The sequence below is a fragment of the Bos mutus genome, chromosome 23, assembly GCF_027580195.1.
Source record: "Bos mutus isolate GX-2022 chromosome 23, NWIPB_WYAK_1.1, whole genome shotgun sequence".
Classification (NCBI taxonomy): domain Eukaryota; kingdom Metazoa; phylum Chordata; class Mammalia; order Artiodactyla; family Bovidae; genus Bos; species Bos mutus.
The window spans coordinates 29,235,460-29,258,064 of NC_091639.1; the positions used below are offsets into that span (position 1 = coordinate 29,235,460).

At 33.4% G+C, this 22,605-nt stretch overlaps 1 protein-coding gene across 1 annotated transcript in view; it reads right to left on the reverse strand.

Moving 5' to 3' along the window:
- The window catches only part of CD2AP (CD2 associated protein), an 85,955-nt gene that overhangs the window by 8,644 nt on the left and 54,706 nt on the right, over positions 1-22,605 (reverse strand). The window contains exons 6-16 of the mRNA XM_070361326.1: positions 21,840-22,030; positions 19,104-19,182; positions 18,614-18,708; positions 18,113-18,217; positions 16,696-16,732; positions 15,541-15,603; positions 9,883-10,054; positions 9,351-9,493; positions 2,514-2,626; positions 1,743-1,844; positions 509-678 (exon numbers count right to left, since the gene is read on the reverse strand). Coding sequence (XP_070217427.1) covers positions 509-678; positions 1,743-1,844; positions 2,514-2,626; positions 9,351-9,493; positions 9,883-10,054; positions 15,541-15,603; positions 16,696-16,732; positions 18,113-18,217; positions 18,614-18,708; positions 19,104-19,182; positions 21,840-22,030 — 1,270 coding nt within the window. The remainder of the gene's footprint in view (positions 1-508; positions 679-1,742; positions 1,845-2,513; positions 2,627-9,350; positions 9,494-9,882; positions 10,055-15,540; positions 15,604-16,695; positions 16,733-18,112; positions 18,218-18,613; positions 18,709-19,103; positions 19,183-21,839; positions 22,031-22,605) is intronic.

Sequence of the window (22,605 nt, forward strand, 5' to 3'; positions counted from 1 at the left end):
TTTACATGCCCACTCTCTCAGTGCATGAGGATTCCAATTTCTCACTTCCTTGCAAACACTTGTGATCGCTCAGTTTTTATTACAGCCATCTGAGTGGGCATGAAATAGTATCTCACTATTTTGATTTTGATTTGCCTGTGCTAATGACCAATGGTGCTGAACATCTTTTCATGTGGCTATTGGCCATTTTTCTATAATCAAACTGCTGGAACCTAGTCTATAATTGAGCTACTACTTTCTGTTTTCACTGATTTGCCTTTTTCATAATCAGGCTAGGTTTCCTTATTCAAGCTTTCCAATTCCTAATTGGAATAATTAGAATTAATAACTGAGTTTCTAATTATTCTGTTTTCTAATTCAAGCTTTTTGCCAAGAGGAGACACTATTAAAAAATTTCTTTGAAAACAAACTTGCTCATACTAGAAACGTCTTTACTTGAGGTATGTAATTTGGAAGAACTCTTTACACATGTGTTAAGTAGTACTCAAAGAACACAAGGGCTACTTACCCATGGTCCTTTTTCAGTGCTTCCACAACACACAGCAATTCAACAATCTGAGCTTTAAGTTCATCCAAGGAATTTTCTGCTTCTACCTTAGCTTTGATTTCTAATGGAGTTAGAAAAGAAGCTGTATTTGGTTTAGAAGTACTTGAAGGTGTTGGAAGGTGCACAGGTGGCTGAAAACATAATAAACAAAATTTTTATTTTATTTGTATTTATATTTAATAAGTTCAAAGGATTTTTTTTTTTACCACAAGGAGATAAATAACTGAAGTAATACTTTCAAGATAAATGATAAACTTGAAAATCAAAAAAAGCAGCTTGATGTTCACAACTGGAAAAAAACCACTAAAAGACCAAAGAATAAACCTGTAATTACTAAGGGTTTTTCTTAGAAATGTCAAAGGTTTCATTTAAGAAAAAAATCCATTATATTTATCTTATGGCTGCCTATTGGACCATCTAGAAGCAAGAATATAAAAGCATTATTAAGGTACTACTTTGATCCTTCATATTAAATAGTTACTGTTTAGAATATCCAAAGAGCTCCAATGAAAAGCAACTATAAAGAATGCAGTAAGTCCAAAGAGGCATTAAAATGAATCCATGGCCTGATACCCTTTTCCTATTTCACTTGGGCACAGCAGGTATTGATAAAATTTCAACAGACTGCTGTCAGCTGAGAGAATCAGATTAAGTGTATCTGATAATCTGAATGGCAGTCAGATACCCTGCAATGAATCTGAGGAGCAGGAATAATCTTCTCAAACATAAGATGTGTGTCAGTTGTTGTAATACTATCTTAAATTAAATGGCAAGGGTCTAGAAAAGGCCCTCAACACCATGTAACAGATGGAAGAATAGAAGTCATTCCTGTGTGCATCAGTGCTTATTATGGTGTCAAGCTCACTATGATGTAAGGAGTAAAGAACTGTTGGCTTCTGCAAAACAGCCCGTGTTTTAATGGGAAATGAAACAAATGTATAGATCTATGCCTTAAAAATTATGAAACAGGTAGCATTTGTGCTACTCATTTAAAATAATGTAACCCTCCTAAAAAGAGATCTACAGAGAATAATGCAACTTCAATTTAACAGTAATCATTTTATTTAGTTTTAGTAGGCATTATTTCTTGGCTTAAGAAATAATCCTTCCTGACAGACACTTTTAAACCTCGTAATTCTGATGTTCACAAAGAACGCTACAAATCATACAAATCTTAGACCATGATGCACCTCACCTTTGGAGAGTAGCATGAATCCTTCTTGTGTTCAAATGGCTTTAGGTTGGCACTGTCATCTTCTTTTGGTAACTTCAAGGTTTTTTCTGGGCTTTGAGTTGGCTAAATGATTTTATTTTTTAAATCAAGAAACAGAAAACACCAAAGAAAGAAAAGGTAGTAAGCATCTAGATAATAAACTAAGCAACTTTTATCACTGTTTTCAGCAGCTACTGTTCCAGATATCCCGTTGTTGTTAACAGCATATTACATAATTTCATGCAGTAAGCATGGAAAAACAGCTTGTCTATTAGCAACAAAAATTTTCTCTACTTACATTAACTTAAAAGCATAATAGTGCTTAAGAGGTAATATATTAATACTTAAAGTACTACCAGTATCCCAGGCGATGCACAGAAAGCATAAAAAGAAGTTATAAGGGGGTGGGGAATGCTCTCACTTTTTCCTGAAGTGAACAGGTACCACTCAATTCTAATTATTGTTGTTGGACAAGGAGATTACACAGGTCCCCTGTCTCCTTTCGACACTGTGCTCTATGGTTACGGTCTTGGGACAGCTCCATTTCTGATTCTGTAATCTTCCATTCCACATTCTGCGGAAATGAACAGGTCTCTTTCCCCATATCTCTTAAATACAACCCTTGGCCACTTACGTATAGCTGTCTTTCTGATTTTTTAAACTTCAGTGGAACTCTAAATCCCCCTTTCTTATCTTTGGAAGGACTCTGGCTTTGCTAAATGGTCTTGCTTCAGAGCAGCAAATGTAACTCACAGAATGTGCACCATTGAAGCGGCCAGGCAGTCTTCTTCCAGGCATCTTCGGTCTATTTGCAGTGAGATGTAGTAAGTTTTCTGAGGAAGCGATGTCATCAAAATTTACAAGATCTGGAGAGTAAAAATAAACATATCTATTAAGAGATAACTGCACATTTTAAAAGGTAAAAAAGAATGTCTCTGTATTTTCAACAAACTATAAAATTAGAAAGAGTACCACTAAGACTCACAAGTTGACCTGTGCTTTTCATATGCATTTGGAAAACAACACTCACCCTCAAACACTAACATTCTCTTTACCTGATACATTTTATATATCAACAATATAATGTTCATATCTTCCATAGAGACTTAGACCTCAACAAAGTTCTTATTGAAAAATATAAATCCGTATCATAAGCTGTGTGTGTGTTAGTTGCTCAGTCGTGTCTGACTCTTTGCGACCCTGTGGACTGCAGCCTGGCAGGCTCCTCAGTCCACGGAATTTTCCAGGCAAGAATACTGGAGTGGGTTGCCATTTCATACTCCAGGGGATCTTCCTGACCCAGGGGCTGAATCCAGGTCTCCTGCATTGCCAGCAGGTTCTTTACCATCTGAGCCACCAGGGAAACCAGTAGTATGAAAAAGCCAATCTTCCTAAGTTCTTACTTACAAAAAAAAAAATCTACTTCAACTCAGAATTAATTACAACATATCAAAAAATTAACTCATGGAATGTGTATTAAAGTTCAAGTAATATCCTAATATTAAAATGTTAAAAACTCAATTTTTTATCTGGAACCCTGCTGCTTTCCAACCACATTTCTTAAGGTAAAGATGAAGTGTAATTTAATGTCTTTATACATGTATGTGCATAGTATACTGTAGCTGGGCTTGGACCTATTCATATACTTCACTGCACTTCTGTTCAGACAGCATCCATGTGTACGAATCAGATGACGGTCATAAATCTAAGGCAGGTTCAGACAGCAAGGGAAAATGCTACATACATCATCCATGTGCTTTCCCATCACCAAAGGCTGGTTGACCTTTCATTCAGTATCTTGAGTTTAAGAACAAATCTAGGTTAATTTGCATCTCTGAAACAATGGTATATAATACCTTCCCTTTTGCTAGATGGTCCAGAAAACCTTCCTGAAGGAGCTGATCTTTAATTTTGAAGCCCAGATATCTTAAGTGGTATAAGAACCCTCTAATTCCAGACACTTCCACTATTATTAAAATCTCCCTCTGGCCCAGATTCCAAACAAAGAACATTAATCACAGCAAATATGCCATCACTCATTTCGGCAGCAAGGCATCTTTCGCCTTGTCTTCCAAGTATGGAATCATTCTTCACGCTGCCATTGCCTAGAAGTTTAAAATGCTTCCTGTCAAATATTTACATGCACAGATTCAAAGAACTGCTATTTCTTAAAAGAAGTCCAAAGACAGTTATCATTATTGCCTTTAAAACTTAATCAATTTTCATATTCTAAATAATTTAGAGAATTTTTTTTAAAGGGCTGGAAGACACAAAGGTAAAACAGGCAGAGGTTACTACTACTTGGCAATATGCATTCTGTAATAACTGTATTTGTTGACCTCTGTTAATTCTTTTCCATACTCATGTTCTGGGGTTGCTTTATTCTATCTTGGATCTAGTCACTAGGCTAATATATCACAACAAGCAATCTAATATGCTTGGTTTGATTTCTGTCTTGAATTGTTTGGTAAGTGTACACAAATAATTATAATATACACCAAAGCATAATAAGAAACACAGCGGCTTTAATGGAAAATGCATTATATAATGTGAGAGATCTTGAGTTTAAATATATATCTAAATATCTCATTTGTTAATTACTGCATAAATGAAGATAACAGTCTTTAAAAGGTGTTAAAAATATGCTATAGTTTGAAAGGTTAGAAACTGCTTTTTACACTGATACATACATACTGACAACCTACAAAAAAAATCTTGAAAAGCACAATCCAGTAATTTTTGCCTATGGAGATTATTTTCAAATGCATATTTAAGCAACATGCAAAAAGAAAAAGAAATAAAAACACAAGAAGAGATGAAGCTAAATGAAATTTAAAAGGTAAATGAAAGGAAGATTTACAAAATTATATATCATGCTCATGTAAAATGCCTTCTATATGTCCAGTTTTGGCCCACAACACCAAGACAAGTAATTTTACTATTCTAATACTCTCTCAGGTCCTCCATTTAAGTCACTGGGTTAGTAAAATGAAATAGTGCACATTTCTGACTCATGATATGTTTGAATGTTTTTAATTTTACCTAAGAGTGGTATCAGTGAATCTATATTTTACACATGGCATGAAAGGCATGAGAGGCACTTAACTCTTGCCATCACACAGCCACTCTGCTTGCCGTGTACACTGCTACACACTGCCGAATACGTGGAATTTTTAAAAATCAAAATGAAATATAAAATTTGGGGGAGAAAATAAACTGACTTTTATGGTTGTTAATTAAAAAAAAAACTTTTATCAAAAGAATATTTTAAACTAACTAATCAAGAAAAAATTTCCAATATGAATTTCATTTTATTTTAAAATGGAAAACCAAAAGGGTTAGAATAGACAGACAAACATGTACACTTTAGTAAAATCACAAAGAAAACTCAATGTGCACCACCTATTTATACTGAATATATTATTTTGATTTCTTTTATAAATTGTCATCTTACCAAAATGGAGAAAGGTAGGATAATTTCCTGACACGTAAGAAGGGAAACATGGCAAACAGGCTAGGAAACAAAATCTGGAAAGAAAAGTCAAGGATAGGAATGTCTAGAAAAGACTAAACCAAAAGAATTATTTTACAAAGCAGGAAAAAGGAACAGTCGTAAATGAATAGAACCATTTCATGTTTAGCAGATATTGCAGTTTATCTAAACTTACATTAAGATGTGTATTAGATTTTAGATTTATTCTTTTGTGTTTCATAAGGAAAAACTATGACTAGTATTAATTTCAACATACATTAAACTAGAAAGAAGCCTTTTTAAAAATTACTCACTTAACACCACGACAATTTCTAAAAGGATGCTTTAGTACTTACTGAAACTAGAGGTCAGAGTAATAAATCAACATATTAACAACTCATTGATATATTTGCAAGTGAAATTAAACCACCTTATAGTCAAGTTTTAGTCCTCAGCAGATGATAGTAGTTACAATAAGACAGGCAATTTTAATTCTGGTATAATAGGAAAAAAAAAGTGCCAAATATTATTTTTAAGTATCTCACCATAAAAATACAACTCAATATAACACTTAAAATCTCCCACAGAAACAAATGAAAATTCAACTGTGCCTTATGTGAAACTCTCTATAATGATATTATCAAGCAAATTATTATTAGAAAATAAAAAAGTTTAATTACTGCCCTTATTTCCCAGGTAAATTCTATATTTTGGGGTACAGTGTTTTCTTTTGGTTTGAATCCTAGCTTAGATGCAAGTTCACTTTTTAAAGCGTCTACCACTCAACAGGCAGACATCATATTTGAAAAATCTCACCATAAGTTGAATAAATATTGAGAAATTAATTTAAACAAAACAGATCAATTATTAAATAGAACTGAAGAGAAAGAAAACCATTCTACTTAACAATGATGACTTTCAGATCAAATAATGTATATATTTCTACTATTTCTTTTAATGTAAGAAGAATTATCACAGAAAGATAATCAAACAGGATAAAATACTACACTCTATAAGAATACTTCATCAATTGTCCTTTCTCAATGAAATAGCTGTTTCCACTAAATTTTCTAGCTGGAGGTTTAAAACTACTTACAAACCAATTTTACTTTCTGGAAAACTTACTATTTTAGAAATATTTAGACTATGTGAACTTTATACTTAACCTGTAGTAGCAGTAAGGTTATCCTAAACCTATTTTTGATGAAGTGTTGGAAAAAGAGAAAAGAAAAGAAAAAAAAGAAAGCATGCTTTGACAGCTCTGCAATGTACAATGCTATCTTGTATCATACGAGAATATTTATGAAGAAACGTTTTAACAAACTGAAACAAATTAAGTATTCTAGGAATTTTTCTTATATGAACAAAAGTCAGACTCAATATTTATATACATATGTTTATATATGGCTTTATATATAAGGAAATCAAATCAGAGAGTAGGGAAAGGAATTTATATCCTTAACAGACAAGAGTAGGTACATCAGAGATTTAAGGGATCATTCAATTGTTAGATAAGTGAGAAAACTGAAGAAACACGTCAATTACCTACCAACTAATAATTTAAAACCCACATTTTTTAACAGCAAATTCTACTATATCATTTCACCTCAAATTATTATTTTACAAAATAAATTCTAAGGAGACTTTCATGTATGTTTTAAACTTTCTGGAACTTATGTTAAAGGGCTAGTTTCATGTTATTTAAAAAATTTTAAACCTCACACTGACCCATGTATGTAAATTAAATCATACCTCAACGCAAGGCCAAATTTGAGGCTGTATCTGGTAACAAGCACAGTTCTGTTTATTTTTTTAAGGTGCCAACATCTCGAAGAAGAGGTAAAACAAGTACCAGGTACATTTTATACTACAAGTACTAAGAACATAATATTCTAATTAAAAAAAAAAAAAAGGAAATAAAAGCCTCTGATGTGAGGCTTGAAACACAAGCTACTTGCTGTCAGCAGCAATGCCTTTTATCTTAGCATCCTACTTGTGCCCAAAACACTACTGTGAATACACACCTGCTCAGTAAGTATTTGCTACTTAATATGAACTCAATTTCCAAAATCTATATTTTCTGAACTTCACAGTGAGTAACTGCAATACATCAAAGGCAGTGTGACAGTGGAAGATACAAAGACTGCAGCTTGGAAGTTAACTGTTAGTTTTTTGACCATGTATAGTCTTAGCACCTCTAAATTATTCATTTCAACAAAAAAGCTAACTAGAAATCAGAACATTTCAAACCCTGTTCCACAAAGCCTCTAATTTTTAATGAAGAATAAATAATGGTTATGGATATAAGACAAGAAATGGGACCAAGAAACAAAGGAAAAAAACAGAACTTTTCAATCACCAGTAGTCACACATGTCAAGGAAATAAAGCTTGCTAGTAATCATATATAGATGAGGTTTGGGGGGAAAAGTGAAAAATTTGTTTTAATCTACAAAAATTTTTGATAATTTCCAAGACTATGAGGAAACTAAATAGAGCAAATGTTAAAGAATGATACAAGTAACAAAAAATACAGGCAGGGGAAAAAAAACCCAAAAAACTCTAAATATTACACTTTCAGCTACCAAAGAGACTTTTTAATCAAAATCCAGAACTTCTGTGATAAAAGACTGCAGAAAACTGTGGAAATTCAAAAGATAATACCAATGGATTTTTGATATCGAGTCTGTGTTTAATTTCTTCTTTACTATTGAAAACATATTTCTAGCTACATTTAAAATCAAACAGAAAATAGTAAGAACTAATAGAATTATATTTTTTACTACTAACCTCAATTTTTTTTAAATTAAAGGATTTTTTTTAAAAAACAGAAAGATGATTTTTGTTTTTATTTAACTACCAGTAAATAAGAACAATTTTTTACCAAAAATATACTGAATATATTTGAGTGAATGTCTCTAAAATATAATCAACCTCTCAATTTCCAGAAATTATTGATAAATATGACTTCATCCAGATCAGGCATGATCTAAATATATGATGAAACACCTATAAAACATTCCAATTAAAAAACTATAGGCGGCTATGCTAAAGTCAGAGCTTTTGTACTCCCAAACTAAAAAGAAGGAAGAAAAATACAATCACCTTAAAAATAAGAAAGGAAGCACATTTTACAATAGTGATTAAAAAAATTTTAGTGTAACTGGCCTTCAAGTTTAACTGTAAAGAAATGTTAACTTGAAGCTAAAAAATACATTAAGACATTAAAAAAAAAAATTTTTTTTAGGAAATACCAGAGAACTTAAAGGGGATTTAAAGAGTTCTCTTCTGGTTTATGTGATCTTGAACATTTGCTGTAACTGTAACTTACTTTGTTTAGATGCAAAATAGGGAAAAATGGTCTCTGCCTCTTAAAGTCAGTGTTAACATAAGAATATGTATGAGAAAATGTGTTTAAAATGTTAAAAAACTAAAGAACAAATGCAAACTGCTAAAAAACAACCATTACCACAAAGTAAGGACTGTGTGATGCTTTTCCTAACAGTGAGACCTTTATCTAGACTTTATCTAGACTTCTCTGATGCAAAAAGAAAAAGGAAAATGACCTCTCAGTATTTCATTTTATAACCAAGAAGTATAAAACACCAGGAGACAAAGAAGATTAATGGGCTAAAAAATTAGTGATAAAACTGAAGGAATAATATTTAGCTAAAGATGTAAACCTTGCTATGTATATATACAGAGAGAGAGTCATGAAAAGTCTTATTTTTCAGAACTGGAAACAACAGTATTTGGAGATTTCAGTAGGAACAGAAAAATATTCTTCTTAAATATAATCTAGCATGGCACTGAAACTCCAGTTCATTCATATCTGCCCAAGTTAGGTGGTATGGTCGTTCCACTAGAGGGACAGAACGATAAATGGCTGATCTTTTAATATCCATCTCAGTTCTCTGACCAGTGACAAAGCTTATGTGAACCAGAAATATTTTGTCCATTTATATTCTTTCAGTTTCATTTTCTTTTTGGCTTGAGAGATTTTAAACAAGTTTTAATTAATTTCCATTATATCCACACACAAATCGTATTTTCAGTAGTTTCTGAAAACTGTATTTGCACTTTTATTTTTTATACACCATCTTTCCACATGTTAACTTACCTGTTTCTTTAGAGCTTCTAACTGTAAATGAATCTAGGTCTACTGATTTTGGTCTAAGTGGTAACTGTTCAGAATCTAGCTTTGGTTTTGATACTGGCTCAGCTTCAAATTTTGATGAGCTGGTAGAAACATCTCCATTAATCCTGAAATGAGAAAAATCAAACACATGCAAAAATCATTTGTATCTGAAGCATGACCATCTTTTTAACATTGTGATTTAATGACACTAAAGATGTTACAGTATAACACTGATTTTTCTTATTCGCCTATAAAATTATTTCCATAAACATAAACCTCTACCCTAAGACCTATCCTAATAAAATAAGAAATGTAAATAAAACAGTTTAACATAAGTGTGTCTGCCTAGAGTGAACGTAAGATTAATAACATTTAACACAGATTACAGTCTATACGAAAAAGATGAAAAGCAAGGACTTTAAAAATAACTTTTACGATTAAAAAAACAGTAGAGCCAAAATTATGTCAAAACCAAGTAAATCAATAAACTAATTTAAAGTTAGATAAAACCTACTTGGCTACAGGAGGAGGTGGAGGAACCGGTTTTTCAGGGCGCTTTGGGTACACTGCTCCAGACCTCAATATATTATTGGCTTTGGTGGGTGGAACAGGCTTCTTGGGTGGGACTAGTGGAGCAGCTGGTTTAGAAGGTTTCTGTTCCAGCACTGATTTTTCATCTGATTTTTCTATTATTTAAAAATATTTAGAAAGTTACTAACAATCAGAACTATTTTTAAAGCTAATGTCAGACTAGAAAGGTGTGAAACAAAAAGAGACACTTCGTGTATGTGTACAATTTCATCTGTTTTAAAGTTATAATTTAACTTTAAATTATTTATGAAGTATTAGTCGCTCAGTCGTGTAGGACTCTTTGCGACCCCATGGACTGCCGTCCTCCAGGCTCCTCTGTCCATGGGATTCTGCAGGCAAGAACATGCAAGTGGGGAGCCATTCCCATCCCTTCTCCAGGGGATCTTCCCAATTCAAGGATCAAACCTGGGTAGCCTGCATTGCAGGCAGATTCTTTACTGTCTGAGCCACTTTAAACTTAACTATCATTTTTAAAAAACTCTACCCTGGTAGGAAGGGGGAGCACTGATAATCTTCTGATTAACAAATAATGCCTGCTTCTTACTGTCTTCCCACCATCCTTTGCTCTTAGGGTTGGTATTCTACTCCAATATAATCATGTATAATTTACTCTAAGCAGAAAACAACATTATCTAGACTTAAATCCAGTCCACTTTCTAAAACTGAAGTATAGGGAACTAAAAATGAGTACAAACTCTAGTGCCATTTAATTAATTTATTTAAAAATAATCATGATGACAAAAAATTTCTTTTGAAAAACTGAGGCTACATTGATTAGCTGCAGGTAAGAAAATGACAGGCTTATATTTATAATTTTTATCATTATATTAAGAATTTTATTAGTACCATTTCACTGAATAATTTTATGAGATAGTTAATAAAATATACTGGGGGAAAAAAAAATTAAGAACAGTACCATGTCATGTTAATAAAAATTTTGTCACCAAAAAGGCATAGTTATATACATAATGACATACTTGTAAGTTCTTGTTCCATATTTTATCAGTGGTCACTTGGAAATGCTTTAGAGAAAAACACAGTAACACAGTACTCTGCAAAAAATAGGAAGTATATCCTTAATTGATTCTACTTTCCTAACATTTTAGAAAAGTTTAGGGAAAAAAAAAAAAAAAAAAACCCCGTATTTATCCAGTTTGAAGTGACTCAAACTGGAATGTGATGTATTTTCAGAAGTCTAAGTACAAAGTTCAAGGAGCTATCATCACAGGAACACATCTGAGTAACCACTGCTCCAGCCAAGAACTAAGCCTTAACATTAATTCCTTCTCTTCATGCCTCTTTCCAATCACCACCTCAACGCACCAATCCAAAGGTGTCTTCTAACACGACAGATCACTTCTGAATATTTTAAGTTTACACCAATGAGATCATAATATGCTGCTGTGTGAAACTCTATTGTATTCATTTGTGCTATGCTATATATTCTTGCCTGAAGAATCCCATGGACAGAGGAGCCTGGCAGGATACAGTTCAAGGGGTCGCAGAGTCAGACACAACTGAATGACTAATGCACACACATGCTATACTGTATCCTGGCACATGCATTACTTCAATTTATTTATCCATTCAACTACTGATAGACATTTTGTACTCTTTCCAACTGAGGGTCAATGTAAATGATGCTACGATAAACTTTGAGTCTTTTGGTGTACATATGGAACACACATTTCCTGTGAGTATATAATTAGAAATAAAAGTGCTGGGCAACAGGGTCAACTTTAGTTCTCAAGGGTAGACACAACGACTTACATTCCCACCTACAATGTATTAGGGTTTTGATAATCTGGATCCTCACCAACATTTAGTATTGGTGCTGCTGTTGCTAAGTCTATTGTAAAAAAATTCACTCATGTTGGTGAGAATCTTACTTTGGTTTAAATAAAATTACATTTCCTTGCTGAGTAATGAATTTGAGTAACTTTTTCCTACTCAGGTAAGAATGAAGCAGGCTACTGAAAGGTATGTCCAGGAAAGTCTTCCCCCAAAGCAGGAGAAAAGCATGTGCTCCTAAGTGTTGGGATCATTACTATCCTGAGGGACAACACGTATGATGAGCACAGCACCTCTGAGAAAACAGTGAGAATGATGCTGCAAAGCAGGTCTGAGACAACCCGTGCGGAGTCTTGGACAGGGAGGATTTAAGCTCCATTCTTATGATATGGGAAAGTGCCCCATGAAATATTGGGGAGTCACCTAAGAGTCAAAGGTAAGATGGTGATCTGTTTCATGTTTTCTAGTAGCTCCACTTTTATCCTTATCAATAAGGCAGGGTTTTTCAAAGGACATGCTCTGTGAAATGGCCATCAAGAGAGAGATAAAAGTAAGAAACACACACTGGAAGAATACATTGTATCTCCTGTCAGAAGGCTAAGGTTCCTCCAAGTGGACCTAGCCTAGCTATGGTTTGAAAAAGCTCTGTTGACTCTGGAACAAGAAAGAGAGATAAACTTATGTTTATTTTTTTAAAGACATAATGTAATCTATGTCTATAATAATAGTCAGACCCTCTGAACTGATATTGGCTCTCCCTGAATGCTAGTTAATAGGCAAAGCACTGACATTCTTCTTATTTCTTGCACCAGATTAAAGTCATACCAGGTTGAGGAGAACATTTTCAAAATATTAAGAATGCTTTCCTTGTTGTAATTGTCTTATTTCACTTATTTAAAAATTTCTTACATTTGTACACCTAAACTTTGAAATCAACACTTCATAGTAAGCTTGAAAATTTTTTCAAAGAAGAGTTTTGGTGGTTTTGGTAACATTTAGGGATAAGGGGGGAAAAGGTCTTTTTTATTCATTTACATAATTACCACTTCTGGCATTCTTCATTACTCTGTGTACATCCAAATGACAACACAGGATCATTTTCCTTCTGCCAAAAAGAACCTCTTTAAACCGTCCCTGTGTGGTACATACAGGTCTACTGGCAAAGTATTCTCTCAGATTTTATCTCCAAGTTTTAATTTTGCCTCCACTGCCTGAAAAGTAATTTTGCTAGGTGGAGAATTCAAGGTTGTCAGTTATTTTCTTTCAGGCCTTAGGTTTTTCTCTTTATCACTGCTTTTCACAGAACTTATTATGATGTGTCTTGAGGTGATATCCTTTCTGTTTTTTCTGCTTGGAGTTCACTGAGCAGCTTGGATTTGTGGGCTTCAAGTTTCTTTCAAATCTAAAGATTTTTCAACCATTATTTCTTCACATTTTTTTTTCCTGTCCCTTCTCTCTCTCATTTCCTCAGGGACTCCATTCACACATAAGTAAATCCATTTTCTTTCTGCTGCCTGAAAACTGCTTCTAGATAATAAGCTGGGGGTAACTTTAGGGTTTGCCTCATTGGTTTCAGTGATAACTTCTCTCAGTGATAACAGCCCTATGTTACCTGTTGTCCAATGTCTGAAACCACCGTTAAATGTATTTTACGCAGCTTCCTAGTCGTCCAACTCAAGAGGGCAAATTCAGTCCCTGTCACTTCCTCATGAAAAGGATTTTGAAAAAATAAAAGTAATAAAAATGTGTTACCTCCCATTTTGTTTATAAGATCAACTGATTGATTTCAGGAAATATAGAAAGTCACTAACTTATTTTAACAAAACCCTTACCTACTTGATAAAGGGGACTACAAAAGAAATAAAATAATGAAAATAATTTAGTAACAAACTTCTTACATGTGTGTGTGTGTGTGTGTGTGTGTATATATATGATTCTATATAACTTTGTATGGTGAGTTTTTCATGTAGGACAGATATTATAACCAAGTACCAAAATAAACTGATCCAAGATGTGGACCTAACAATAGGTATATCACAAGACTAATCAAGAAATATCTTTGCATCTAAATTTAAAAATCTCAAATGTAAAAAAAGGAGGAGGAGAGTTGAGGATATAAAAACTTTCCATGGTAAGCCCAGACCGTGAGAAAGAGATAAAGCTATGAAGGTGTATGACATTCAGAGTCAAGAGTGTGGTTGCTACATTTAGTGAATAAAGTAGAAGATAATACCAAAAATGTCATCTGGGATCATTTCCTAACAACACTAAATACAGACCAGGATGTGGAGCAACAGGAACTCTCATTCATTGTTGGTGGGAATGCAAAATGGTGCAGACGCCACGAAAGACAATTTAACAATTTCTTACAAAACTAAACATGCTCTTACCATATGAACAAGCAATTACACCCCATGGTATTTACCCAGGTGAACTGAAAACTTATGGACACACAAAAAGATGGCACAAGTTTTAAAGCAGCATTGTTCATAACTGCCAAAACCTGAAACCAACTTCAGTAGGTGAATGGATAAACTGTGGTACATCCAGACACTGGAATATTAATCAACACTGAAAAGAATTGAGCTATTAAGCCATGAAAGGACATCGATAAACCCTAAATGAATATTACAAAGTGAAGACAATGTGAAAAAGCTATGTAGTGTATGAGTCCAACTATATGACATTTTGAAAACCACAAAACGAGGGAGAAAATTAACAGATGGGCAGCCTCAGGGGTTGGAGGAAGGGAGGGACCTAAAGCACAGAACACAGGAATTTTCGAGAGGTAAGAGACTATTCTGTCTGACAGCACAGATATACATTTGTCCAAACTCATAAGCTGTCCAATGCCAGAGGTGACCCCCCAGTGTAAACCATGGACTTTGGCCGATGCTGTGAGTGGAGGTGCACTGCCTGTAACAAGTGAACCACTGTGGGGTGCACTGATGGAGGGGAAGGCCGTGCATGCCTAGGGCAGGGAGGATGCGGGAACTCTGTGCTTTCTGCTCAACTCTGCTGTGGTTCTGAAACTTCTAAATAAATTAAAAAAAAAAACCAAAAACTTTAAAAAATTAATCTGGTAACAATGTGAAATAGAAGCCAGACTAGGGACTGAAATAAGAGAAATCATTAAGAGAATACATTAACACTTTAAGCAAGAGACAAGAACAGGAAGGAGAATCAACACTGGCAGTAGATACAAAGTATTCTGCAACAGTGACAAGTCTTTGCAAGTGTCTATAACCTACTCTGCTAGATACACCACTGCAGATCTTGTGTACAAGAAGCAGGTATTAACAGTAACAAAACATGTGACGTTTTCAAACAAAATACATATTTTGGAATACCTTTCCAAGTTTACATGATAAATATACACAGTGAAAATCAAACAATACATAATAAATCACTTCCATGTTTTAGGTTAAGACCTCACTCTTATACCTAAGAAAAAATTTTTAATATATTTCAACTGGGACACTATGAAAATAATAAGTATAACTGTTTAATATTTGGTTTTCTCACACATTATTAGAAATAACTGATTAAATGCTATATCCTTACTGAAGTGATGGTATAACTTTCTCATGAATGTAAATTGGTATCAGTTTGAGTAAAATCTTAATTTCCTATTGATCTGCACAAACTCCTTCCAGAAAACTCCAAGAATTTCATAATACATAATGAACACTTGTTAAAAATCAGTGTCAGTGACTCAATGTGGAGATACATTTTTCTCTACACTGATAAATAATAATTATTTTTCTGATACTGGAAGAAATCACCTCACCTTTTTCCTCATGCTTTGTGGGAAAATACTTCTTCTCGGTACCTACCAGCTCAGGCTTTGAAACTAAAAGGGGGAATAAAGTTAATACTTTAAAAAAAAGATAGTTTTAGAGCACAAAGATAATTATACTACTAAAAGCAAAAGTTAAAAAAATAATGTAAGATGAAAACACGGTTTACCAGAATGAGCAGTACACTGCAATCACTCTGTATCTGACCCTGAACCTGCCACTGTCCCCTTGAGTAAGGGACAGCACTATGGCTGAGCTCCTACTCTATCAAGGGAAGGCATTCACATCCTCTGCAACACCACTGCTCAGGAGAACTTCCTGTACTGATGGAAATACTCTGTTTTTGTATGGTCCAATACTGACCACTGACTGAGACCTGAAATGCTGCTACTGCAACTATGGAATTAACTTTTACATTTTATTTAATTTTAATTAATTTTAAAAGCCCAGTATGACTAGTGGTTAAAAACTCTCCAATGCCAGCTTCTATCGAAAATTACCTTTAAGGTATCCTTGCTCTGAGATAAGGTTAGCAAACACAAAGCTGAAATTATGGAGGAGGGAAGGACTTGTGTTACTCAAAAAAAAAGCAAATCTTTCAAGGAAAAAAAAACTGGACTGCACATCTTAAAAATCAGAAATTATGGGTTAGAATTTAAAAAAGTAGAGTCAGATTATAAAACATTAACTCTGGAAAACACTTCTAGGTACTCATCATTTATGCAACTGTTTAAAAAGGAAAAACAAAACTCTTCCAGATTGCTTAAGCATTATCACACTCTTTGAAGAATATATAAATAAATCAGTACTTGTTTGTGACACTGAAAAATGGATTGCATCTGAAAACTTATCAGCTAGGTAAATATTTAAGATTTAAGCTTAGTCAATTTTCTTAACTCAAAATGTCATAAAATATCCAAATTATTTTCAAAATCCCAATTTTATATGGTTTATACTTTTAAAAAATACTGACATATTAATACACATGAACACTCAATTTTCATAGATTTTAAAAAATTATATATAGTGTCATAGCATTTAATTTTTGCTACCAAAAATAAATGATTTACAGAAGACCCAATTTCATCATTTTAGAACTTAAAACTATAAAAAACAGAAAACTGAATAATCTGTTTCTTACTTACTTGGACCCTTAGCAGGTGGTGGTGGTTTCTTTGGTTTCTATTAAAATAATAATTGTGAAAACAGTAAAACACTTACATATTAAATATTTATAGTTAAATTCTGATCATAAATAATCTAAGTTACATAAATACCTCTCCTTACCCCATCCCTGCTAGAAATTATAAAATGGTAAGATTCAAGCAACTCCACAAAAGATTACAGACAAAAAATTTATCCTATTAGAACAAATGCCTCTTTGATCAAAATTCAAATACTTCAAAAATTATCACTGACTTAGATGAATTTAAAAAAGCTTAATGATGAGCAGAAACATTCTTCTTTCTCTCTCCTATTTTAAGATTCCTATGCACCATTTTACCTCTCTTTACCTGGCAGGGAAAGAAAGATACTTTATTTTAAAAGAAGAGGAATACCTAATAAATACAGAGAGCTTTCACTTTTGATTATTCAGGACTCTCAAAAAGAACAAAAAGGCAAAGGTCTATTTTTTAATTTATTAAAATTCTCTTGGGTTTAGAAGCATTCATTCATTTTTGCCTTAAAAAACTTGAAACACATTTCTAAGTTTGTGAATTTGGTTTTTCCAAATTAAAAATAACTGATAATCAATACTCCATGAACATCTAATAAAAGCCAAAAAAAGAAAATGAGCTCATTAACAAGAGTATAAAGTGTGTAAAAATAAAGCACACCTGAAGCCTGTTGAATTAATAATGAATGAAATTTAGCAAAGGAAGAATCTCAGACAGTGTAAGCTTTCATACATTATCCTTTTGTAATTTACTTTAAATAAAAGACTGCAAAGGTTAGAGATTTCTGCACTGGCTTAAATTAAATATGGCTTACTGCCTTGCTGGGGTTTGCCAGCTCTCTGTGTAAATCTTTTCCTCTTGTTTAAAAATTCATTAATCCCTCCATAGGCAAAAAAGAGGGATCAAACTGTATAAAACTAAAAGATCATTGACTCAGTCTCACATTATTCATTGTGAGAAGTGAGATCAATACATTAAATCCTGTAAGGAGGCTAAATAAAGCCTTCTCACTGTCCCAGAAATGCAGTGACACAGTAACAGTAACCAACAGTACCTTAAAATAAAAATTTTCCACAAAATTAAATATAATGACTTACAGTCAAGTGCTAACTTGTCTGAATAGTACAGCCAGTCTTTTTTCTTTTAATCATAATAAAGTAATAAAGTCTAAGTTAATTTTTAGTCAAAGGAAAAGAAAAACAGGAACAAAACACAGACGTGATACACTGTTTTGTTTCACCATAATTCAAATAATTTTTACCTGATTATATAAATCTGAAATTCCTGGAAAACTACTCAGTAACTATGTAAAAACTTGTTTTTTTAAGAAACACTGGTAAAAGGTTTTTTAACTTATCATCATCACTAAAAAAGAAAAGCTTACAGGAAAGTCCTTATCCAGTTCATTTATCTGAACAGCAAAATTGTCTGGAAATACTCCTTCTTTACCATTCAGTTCACCCTTCCACCAGCCAGTTTCTCCAGTCTCCTAAACCGCAAAATGAAGAATAAAAATAATGGTTATGTCTAAATAAGAAAAAAAGTTAGCAACAAAATAAGAAAACACTGAATTCCATTATTTTTATAAAGAAAAAATAAAGACCTAAAGCAGACTTTGAGATCCTACTAAAAAAATATATTTCCCCACAATATGAGGGTAAAAATAATTTCCAATACATCAGTTATAACAATAGACAATAAACATTTGCTTAAAAAAAACCTTTCTGCTCACTTACTATATGCCAGGTTCTCAGGTCACAACAATAAATATGACAAAGTCCCAGGTCTTTCATAGTTTACCTTCTAGTGTGAATGCAAGACTACTGAAAAAATATTTCTATGAATACATTAAGTTACTCACTGAAAAACTTGCGAAGTGTCTTACCTTACTTATCAACTGTATTATCTCCCCCTCTTTAAAAGTCAGTTCATCTTCATTAGTACCTTCATAGGCAAATAGCGTTCTACAGTATTCCTTAGCTAAAATGAAAAACGTAAATAAAGTTTACATATAAATTACTTCTTTCAACAAATACTTATTAAGCCTCCATTTTGTCTTAAGAAATGAATACTAGAAGCTTTTAGAGATGGTTTCAATAATTTTAGCCAATTTACTTCATGCTGAATTAAATAACAAGTTTCATTAATCATTCATTCAAACAGTTACTATGTGCCTACCTGTTCCACGCACAGTTCTAACTGTACTGGATATATCAATGAATAAAACCTCCAAAAATCTCTGACCTCATGATGTTCACATCTAGGAGGATTTAATACTCTGATGAAGTAGTACAATGTAACAAGTGTCTTCAACAAATCTAATAATATATTTGAGCATGCTTCACTCAACATGAACATTTCATTAAAAAACTTACCTTTAAGTTTACCTTCAGTGTCTGTTTTTGTTATCTCCACACTCTGAGTTTTGGATCCTAGTGACGGTGTGATTAAAGGCTAGAATAGAAAGGACAGTATCGTCTACTTTAAGTTATAACAAAGCTAATAAGGTTAAACAAAATTTCCATTAACAATTATCTAGCTTTCCCTAACAGTACTTATAGCCAGATTAGTAATATAACTGAAAACTCTGCCATGAAAATGATAAATATCTGAAAAGCTATTTAAATGATAGTCTAGAACTTCTAGTTTTAAAATGCTGTCTTAAGGATAACAAACATACTCTGATACCCAAAATGCTATGATTTTAGAACCTCCAAAACAAATAAAAACAGCATTTGAAAATGTACCATGTACCAATCTCTAAGCTAATAAGCACTTTACACGCCTTGCAATTTAATCCTCAGAACAATCAGAATAAAGTAGGCACTATCAGTCACCCTTTTTATAAGTTAGAAAGCAGTTAAATAACTTGACTACAATAAAAATAATTTAGCAGTGCAGCCCAGATTTGAACCTTCAAAATTCAACTCCAGAAGGAGGGCTCTTAAACGACAGAACTGAACTTCCTTACCATCAGAGAAGAAAAGAAAGTCTTTATACTTACTTCAATGCTGCTATCAGAATGAAAACATTTAGGTAATGTTACAACCCTTGTAACTATATAGTCTAGTGGACAATTTTCCATTGTAATCAACTACAGTAAGCCTTTCATCATGTCTTAGTGTTTCCTTAAGTTCTCTCCTCAGAAGTAACACTACATTTGACCTTAGATTTCATTAGTTAAAAATCTGAGCATACTGCTAACTGGTAATATCATTGTACGTTCTATTTATCTTTTAAAATACTCACTTTAATTTCTCCTAATTTTTCTCCATTATATCTTCCAATCTGGTGTTGCCTACAAACACACATGTGCTCCCTACTTTATCAATTCCTAGGTCAGTGATCAAATCAAGTCTTGGAAGGCCATCTTACATGGTAATCCTGAGAATACCCTCACTTACAACAACTCTTTACTGAACATTATCAGTGGCAAAGGAGGGGCTTCCTTGGTGGTTCACTGTTGAAGAATTCGCCTGCCAATGCAGGGGATACGGGTTCAATCCCTGGTCCGGGAAGATCCCACATGCCATGGAGCAACTAAGCCCGTGCGCCACAACGACGGAGCCCACGTGTTCTAACTTCTGAAGCCTGTGCTCCTCAAGCCTGTGCTCTGCAACAAGAGAAGCCACTACAACGAGAAGCCTGTGCACCACAACTAGAGAGCAGCCCCTGTTCACCCCCAGTAGCAAAAAGCCCACACATCAATGAAGACCTAGCATAGCCAGAAATTTTAAAAAAATGGCAAAGAAAAGATTACCAGTGTAATCAATAATCAATCAATCAATAATCATCCTAGCATAGCCAGAAATTAAAAAAAAAAGGCAAAGAAAAGATTACCAGTGTAATCAATAATCAATCAATAATCATCCTAGCATAGCCAGAAATTAAAAAAAAAAAGGCAAACAAAAGATTACCAGTGTAATCAACAATCAGATAAAGTTATTCAACATAACCATAAGCTTTAGAGTTAAAAAGGGACCCCAGATCATCTAGCCTAATATCCCTCATAATACAGACAGTGCTTCTAGACATTCCTAGCTGTTACAGGACTATATAGCACCATCCCAAAAAGAATTCTAATCTGTACCTTTAAAACCAAGAATGAATTAGGCCCATAATCCTAATGTCAGACAGTCACACAGCTAGGAGAGGGCAGAGGAGAAAGTGTAAGCTCTCTTTCCAGAACCTAACTTATTATTATATAGGAAAATATGTAACAGGCTGGGAAAGGAAGGAAAAAAAAAAGTTGAAACTAACCATTTTAGGAGAAAACTTCAGAATATATTTCACCAACCAAAACAGTCTTAATAGTGAAATGTAACTAAAAAAGACAAGTAAACACTAAAACATTTTCAAATATTATGAGTTAAATAAGACACAACAAAGGAGAACCAGAAGGGAAACAATACTTTAAAAGTCAAGGGACAAGCCTCCTGAAGTTAAGTACTCAAACTAATCTCCAAGGTGTTAACACCAGAAACAAGACCTGAAGTAAACATCCTAAAGACTGTAGCTATTTCCCCCCCAAAGTAAAAATTTAATGATTTATTTTAAAATCTCTTAATAGATGGTACATTCTCTTTATTTCACAATGCCAGTGAAATGCTAGTAAAAAATAAAGTTCTCCATACATCTAGGGCTAATGATTAGTAGATTTCACCACTATTAACAATCCAAAAAAAAACAATCCAGAGAAAAATTAAGCAAGGCCTAACTTAACTTAATATCTCACTGTGAATTCATTTTAAAATGGCCCATTTAAGGGCTACTTCAAACTGAAAGGCAAAACATAATTTTAGCTTTAAAAGGAAAACAAAAATGTATTTGCTTTTATATTTTTACATTATAATAACTAAAAACTTAAAAATTTCCACTAAGAAAAATTTGTGTTAAATTTACCCCCCATCCAATTTTATAAGAATCAAATGTAAACATTAAAGGAAGTCACTTAAGCTTAAAAAGTTTCTCACAGTTTCTCATTCATAACCTATCACCAGCAATCTCAAAAAAAAAAAAGGAAGCAGAATTGCAAACTAATTGTGACATTTTTAAAACTGCTTAATGAGAGAATGAAGAGGGTTAATCTAAGGAAAGCACATCACTACTACCTTCTCTGGTTTTTTCTCCTCTGTTTCACTACTGGATGTTCTTGTTCTCAGTTTCACAGAGCCTTCTTTAAAAATATCTCCAAATCCAATTCCTCGGATTTTCTTTGGCTGGGTAACTGATGCAGGTGCAGTTTCAGTCCCGTTCCCCAGAGAGAAGGGTAAAGGTGAGGTAGGCCCAGTCAGAGCAGTTTCTGAAAGGATAACTGGTTGTTAAAGAATGACACCTAAAATCACAAAAGCCTTGACATTCCACTTCCACAGGATTTATATCCTATACCTCCTAATAAAAAAATGGTAGAATAAAAATAAAATTGCTGAGTAGTAAAACTATCCTAAGCACTTTATACTGATTTTTTTTCCTATATTTAAGAACAATTTTAGGTATTTCTAATTCATAAAAGGCCAATCAGAAATGCAGGAAATCACAGTATATCAGTTTCTTAAGAAGAGTACATCAAAATTTACAGCTCCTTTACAAAGATGACACAAGACACAAACGGTAAACGTGCACGATATGCTCAGTGAGCATTCAATGTACTGAACGAACAAATACATCAATGCTGACTTAGTTAAATAATAATGTTTATATTTAGAATTTCCCTTTACTCACTTCCATTTTTAAATTTCAGATTTGGGAATACACTGGATCCAGGGAAATGCCATCAAACCCATATACCACTGCTCATATTTCTCACAGGGGTGAAAGTACATGAAAAGACAGTTTTACAGGCAAGGCAAAAGGACACTCTAAACAACAAAGGCTAAG